Raw genomic sequence first — 6746 nt, forward strand, 5'->3', positions numbered from 1 at the left:
CAATTGTACATGGTTATGAATACTCCTTTAAGGCTGATTGAGTTTCACTAATCTTATCATCAAGGCCTTGTTTCAGCTTATTGGCATAGACATGGGCTAGTAATTTGAAGTCAGTTGCCAATAACTTGACTGGTCTCCAATTGTCCAGGTAAAGAGTTCTTTGGTTTGGGTATAATAACTATTAGTCCCTGTCTCAACACGCTAGATCTAGGCCTAGTTCAAGCTATTACGTTAGTAAAACTAACTGTAGACATCAAGTGCTTTCATTTGCGTTCATGAGTAGCCTATATTTTGTAATAAATCTGATTTGTTGTGCATGATGAGTATTCTTGGGAGGATCAGGGGCATGACATGTGGAGTGTCTCTCGCACGAGTTCAGTATGTTCGGGTGGTGTTGCCATGACAAACAAGACAGTTGATGATGTGGTTTCCATGGAAATTGAGTTCTTACGAAATGATGGCCAAAATGTGTTAATTTAGTCAAAGAGAGATTTTTATAGATTTATACACGAGTTAAATTGGCGGTTTCATCAGAGGCTCTACATATTTCAGGCAATATTACATTTAGGCCTGCTCTGTTGCCTACATTTAGTGCAACCACAACATGCAGGCTGTACACAGTTTATGTCACACTGTGGGGCCTATTTTATTGTATTCAGAATCTGAATTAAAACCGATATTTCTGGATCCAACTACTCCAATTAAATAATTGATTTTCTAAGTCACTGTTCATGTTATGGACACAAGAGGTTGACACTAATGCGTAAACATTTTAAATTGTAAGCGTCAACACATTAGTTTTTTTTTTTAAGTTGTCATTTTAATAAATATATAAATACTATAAAAACACAACTTGTTGGAACAAGCAGAGCAATACAGAACAATACAAATACAATTCATACATCTTTTTTCCCCATTCAATCATTTTCCCTTCATATCAATTTCATTTTCAACCATACCAATTGCTCACATTACAATCAAAAAAATATATCCCATAAGAACAAATAACAGATATATAAACTTTCACTTATCAAAAAATATGCATTTTCCCCTTTCGGTAAGGTGGATATGTGTAATTAACTTGTAGTTAATGTCAAGGTCATAGATGTAACTATTCATGGTCGGTTTCAGTAGCAAGTTGATTGACAGGTATTCCTGCCAATGGAATGATAGGAATGTCCATGGTCATTGTGATCGAGTCTGTGTTTCAAGGGTTCCTATTGGTCACTAGTGTTGCTGGGGTTGGTTGACTTGACCCATGAACAAAACAGCACCTGGGATGGGAAAACAAATATATTTTATATTAGAGAAAGAACAAGTTAGGAAGTATGCCAATGTGTCAGAGGGACAAAGATAATTCCAACAAGATCATGCAGTATATGAATTTACTCGAACGTGTATGCACTTGTATAAAGAGGGCACAGCTACTGTAGCTAGACTTATGGTGAGTGGAGACAATGGATAACCAAGGCTAACATATATATATATATTTTTTTTACATAGATGGTGATGTAGCAACAGGAGGCTGGTCGCACCTTAATTGGGCAGGACGGGCTAGTGGTAATGACTGGAGTGGAATCAGCGGAATGGTATCAGATACATCAAACACGTGGTTTGCATGTGTTTTATGCCATTCCATTTGCTCCATTCCAGCCATTATTATGAGCCGTCTTCTCCTTAGCAGCCTCCACTGATGTAGGTATAGTAGGGGAAACTCACCTGTGGACTTGTGATGGATGAGGAAGAGGAAAGGTCTGTTCATTGTGATCTCCTCTACAGCCATACGAGAGAACAGGATGGCAGCTGGAAAGAGGCAAAGACAGGAGAGGAGACGATGCAGTCAAAACGCAACTCAGATACTATCATCAATTCATCTTTACGTGCCTCTCTATGATAGGCAATGCAGTCAAAACACAACTCTCTATTATTTATTATTGTAAAGTTAGCATCAATTGCTTCTGAATTACCATAGCATACATCCATATCACAGGAGGCTGCTGAGGGGAGGATGGCTCATAATCATGGCTGGAATGGACTGAATGGAATGGCATTGTATACCATCGTTGGATACCATTCCATCCATTCTGTTCCAGCCATTACTATGAGCCCGTCCTCCCTAATTAAGGCGCCACCAGCCGCCTGTGATCCATATAATAAATACTGAATTGAGTCTGTCATCAACATGTAGTCTATGGATCCTTTACCTGTGGCAGCTGAAGCCTTGGTTCCCTCCTCGTTCACCTCAATCTTGACTTTCTGCAGAACCTTGGACACACACAGAGGCTGCTCAGCTGAAAGAGAGCGAGAGAAAGAGAGGGAGGGAGGTTATATTATTTTATCTAAAAAGAATAAGAAAACATACAGTATATTTGTTGAACACTGATTATACAGAAGTGGAAGGCTAGTGTGGATATTGGAACGGAGCCCATCCTATTTCATAGGCCCTGAGTCGGGTCATAATAGTGCACTGTGTAGTAAACAGAGTGCCGTTTCAGACACCAAGCGCTAACTGATGAATAGTAATGGTAAGGTACTCACTGGTGATGCGTGTGAAGTCTGCCTTGGCCAGGTTGAACATATCCCCCAACCCCATCTGGATTAGAATAGACTTCAGTTCCACCTCAGAGTCCAGGGTGAACCTGGGCAGGACCAGTTGACGTTTAACGCTCCTCATCTCCTGTCTCCACTGCTGCAGCCGCTGGGTGGTCAGCTCGCTACTGAGGGAGCTCACTGGCGTCTCGGGCTCGAAGGGGGAGACCAGCAGCATGCTCAGGGACTCGCCTTCGTACGGAACCTCGATGACGTCGTAGTCCACGCCGTCGGGGGTCACAAACTCACCTGTAGAGGAGGAGAGGAGAGATGGAGGTTGGAATAGTTTTGTTTTGATTGGTGGAGGTAGCAGTCATGATTGGTTTAAACACTGTAGCTGCTGGCTTGGGGCTGACTTGTAGGAATGACTGTTAAAGAGTACATACCCTAAGAATCTTAACTGTAAAATGATGTCAATGGGAGATGTGAGTTACGCGCACAGATCTCATGTCCTGTGAGTGAGGTCTTCTTAAAGTAACACAAGTGTTTACACACAAAAAGGCTGGATTAAAAGGGAAACTCTAAAGTGTTTACAGTGCCGACGTGCTACCCACCGTATTTGAAGCGGTGTGTGAGCCTCATCATGGGTACGGGCACGGAGCTGCCGTTGGCACAGTGGAATAGCCTCTCCTCTGTCATCTTGGGGTCAAAGGGAACCTTCCATAGCCCCTGGAAGTGAAGGGCGTTCAGCAGGACCATACGGGTCTCATCGGTCAGAGCACCGGAAGACAGGAATGACGGGATGGTACCTGGGTGGAAAGAGAAGAGAGAGGTATGGAGGTTTGTTGAGACAGTGGGGTCAGTACTGACACAAATGTTTGATGCCATGGTAAAATTGACTAATGAAGTATATTCCATTCTGTTCTGTTCCATTCCATTCTATCATCATTCTGATGAATACTAAACTATCCTCCACTTTGTGTCATCTGTGTACTACTGTATCTCACCTGCAGTGTGGTCAGAGACCCAGGCGTTGATGATGTCCAGGGCCTGGTCTGGCCTGGAGAAGTCCAGTTGGTGAGGGGAGGCCTGGAAGGCTTTCCCCAGCCCCCTTCTGAAGCCTTTCTCCAGAGCCATCTTTCTCTCCACCATGACGCCGCTGGCCAGCTCCACTCCTTCCTCACTGGAGATGTCTCGCTGGAGAAGACGCTGCTGACGCGCCATCCCTCGCTCTGGAGGAGGACAGAAGGATTGATTGATTAATTGATTTGAATTTCTGGTTAAAGGTACAAAGGCTGGAGAGAGAGAGGAGGAGGAGGTAGAGGAGAGAGGAGAATGAATGAGTCACAATTGCATAGAGAGATGTTGAGATAGTAGGAATGAAATCTAATTTTATTCGTCACATGCTTCATGGACTAACAGTGAAATGCTTACTTACTGGCCCTTCCTAACAATGCAGGGAGAAAGAAAATAGAGAAATAATGGAAAAGTAAAACAATAACAAAACTAGTAATAGATAAATGATAACTGAGCTATATACAAGGGGTACCAGCACCGAGTCGAATGTTGCTCGTCACTAGAGTCTCTTTTTGTTATGAATATGTCAGCCTACGGTTATGTCATCGTCAAGGCCTCATTGTTAAGGTAAAGTCTACCATCTGTATCGCTTTGTAAATGTCCCCTGTGTTATCAGACACACAGCAGCCATTCTCCCTTGCCTTGTAGTGAGAAACCCAATTTGGCGTTCAGGGTCTTCAGGGTGTTGCCCCCAGCTCCCAGCTGAGCCATGGCCAGAATGGTGGCCACGCCGTAGGGGGAGAAGGCCAGGTTAGACCCCTTGGAGTTCTGGGCCACCTGGGAGAAGACCCGCATCCCAAAGTCTGTCTGTTTCTCCTGCAGGTTAGAGATGGCGGCTCCGGACAGGCCGAGGAAGAACCCCACGTACAGGCACAGCATCCTGGGGAGACATGGAGGAGATGGGGAGGAGAAGGTTAGAGGACTCTAACAACATTATATACAGGTAAAGCATTCAAAGGAGAGAGGGAGGAGAGGAGAGAGCTATTAGTGAAATGATCGAGAGATCTAACAATATTGTATAAAGGGAAATTAGGAGAGGAGAGGAGAGGAGAGGAGAGGAGAGGAGAGGAGAGGAGAGGAGAGGAAGATTAGTGAAATGATCGAAGGATCAAAGAAGAAAGATCAAATTTGAAAATATGTCAGATTCTTAGCTGTACAAGAGTGTTACCCGAGGGGTTACGTATAAAAATGTTAATACCATATGTTTTCTTGAAACACCCAGGTCAGTTTTTGAGTCAGCATAAAATACCTTGCAGTTGGCACACTTTCTGCTGGCTAGCTATTAGAATTCAGAACCCCTTTAAAAAGCATTTCACAGCTTGTTAATAGCTAAATCTGTTTGTAGTTGAGCTAACTTCTCATTCCACCAGACTAGTACAACCAGAGGTATGTTACAACACGTCTGGAGGAAGGATAGTAAATCAGAATAGTTCACATTCAGTCATATTCACAAGGCACAAACTGAAGGAAACGGACTAAAACTGGGAGGGACTATACCAGGACTTGTCCAATAAAAAATGTACATTTTACTGTTGGATTGCTATGGTGTGCACTAATTAATATGACCCTGGTTCTCAATGGAAAACCTTGGCACAGAGACACAGTGAACCTGGCATTGGATTCATGTGGGTACAGACAGACATGGGTGAGACAAAACAAGAGACAAGACACAGGTGCCAGCATTGAACATGCGGGTGTGAGACAGACAGAGGGGAAGAGAGAGAAGGAGAGAGAGTGAGAGAGAGAAGGGGGGGAGAGAGAGAGTGAGAGAGCGAAAGGGAGCGAGAGAGCGAGGGAGCAAGAGAGAGAGACAGGGAGAGAGAAAGAGAGACAGACAGAATGTGAGCATGTGTGAGAGAGAAAGAGACAGAAGTGTGTTAGAAAGTAGATAGGATGAATTTGAGCTGCTGAGCGCGGGGGGGTTAAGCACCCCAACCCTAAGTAACCCTAACACTCTAACCCATCAAAGACCATGGCTTGTGCAGAACACAGTCAGTACAAGACGTGTTTCTTGCGGTTCCTACACTAGTGTTGTCTACTACTCCTCTACTCAGGCTCCCCCAGTTCAAACGTAATGGTCTGCAGGTTCTGTTTGTCCAACTTGACTCACCTCTCGTCCTGTCAAAAGCTCTTTCACTGTGTGGTGACTGACCTAGTGACTGGACAACAGACAATAGCTGTGCGCCGGGACTTCTACAGAACAGTCTACTGAAGTATAGGGTTCAAATATTGACTCTTATACCATGGCATTGTTGAATACTCGTTTCTGATTGGCTTGAAGGGAAATAAAACTGTTACAACCTCTGAGATAGTTTATAGACACCCGCGGACAGACAGAAGGTAAATATATAAGTTTCCAGTTTTAGTGATTTGTTACATAATAATAACAACAAATTACATTTCTAAGAAGTTTGCATGAGGGGCATATTCCAAGATGTGATAAAACCTGTTCTAAAGAATAGAATAATCCAAACTCACTCTTAAATTGAAGTTGAAGTGTTGAAAGATGAACTAGTTGAAGATGATCTTGAGAGTTGCTTGAGAGTTGCTTGAGAGTTGCTTGAGAGTTGCTTGAGAGTCTCTGCAATAGTAGTGGGTCAGTCTTTTCCCTGCCAGTTAGAAGAGAAGCACCGGTTGAGTGTGAGTGTCTGAGTGAGAGTTCTACTGGTTTTTATAGCGTAGTCGTAGCGACATGCTTCCCCCTAGGCCACTCCCTCTTCCCTCCAGGCCCCGCCCATGTAGACACGCGCCGAGAGGAAGTTATTAGTGACTATGAGGTCATCATCCGTAACTGTCTGGACTGGCCTCACTCCTTAGTGAGGCTGTGGCACACACACATGTGCAAAACAACACACACACACACACAAACACACATTCGTACATAGACACACACTAGTGCACACTCTCTCTCTCTCTCTCTCTCTCTCTGACACACACACACTCTCTCTCTCTCTCTGACACACACACACTCACTTATGTTCTTTGTCACTCTCTTTATGTTTCTTTTTGCACTCGGAGAAAGAGTGAAGGAGTACGTCCAGTCATGCTGTTGGGAGTGCCCACTGTCTGGCAAAGGCTGCTGGGAAGAAAAAATCCCTACTCACCAACTGGCCGATGTCCAGTTCATGCTTACTAAACCA

The 6746-nt window shown here is 44.0% G+C and overlaps 1 protein-coding gene across 1 annotated transcript; it reads right to left on the minus strand.

The window, feature by feature from the left end:
- Nucleotides 1–798: 798 nt before the first annotated feature.
- Nucleotides 799–6254, minus strand: serpine1 (serpin peptidase inhibitor, clade E (nexin, plasminogen activator inhibitor type 1), member 1). The gene is made up of 9 exons (XM_090183532.1): nucleotides 6166–6254; nucleotides 6085–6132; nucleotides 4248–4486; nucleotides 3537–3761; nucleotides 3144–3338; nucleotides 2539–2838; nucleotides 2205–2291; nucleotides 1720–1803; nucleotides 799–1274 (listed from the first exon to the last, which is right to left on the minus strand). The coding sequence occupies exons 3-9, from the start codon at nucleotides 4483–4485 to the stop codon at nucleotides 1228–1230; spliced, it is 1176 nt and encodes a 391-aa protein (XP_090039658.1). The 5' UTR covers nucleotide 4486; nucleotides 6085–6132; nucleotides 6166–6254; the 3' UTR covers nucleotides 799–1227.
- Nucleotides 6255–6746: the final 492 nt, after the last annotated feature.

The sequence above is a fragment of the Oncorhynchus mykiss genome, chromosome 9 (assembly GCF_057628025.1).
Source record: "Oncorhynchus mykiss isolate SJ-2025 chromosome 9, ASM5762802v1, whole genome shotgun sequence".
NCBI lineage: Eukaryota > Metazoa > Chordata > Actinopteri > Salmoniformes > Salmonidae > Oncorhynchus > Oncorhynchus mykiss.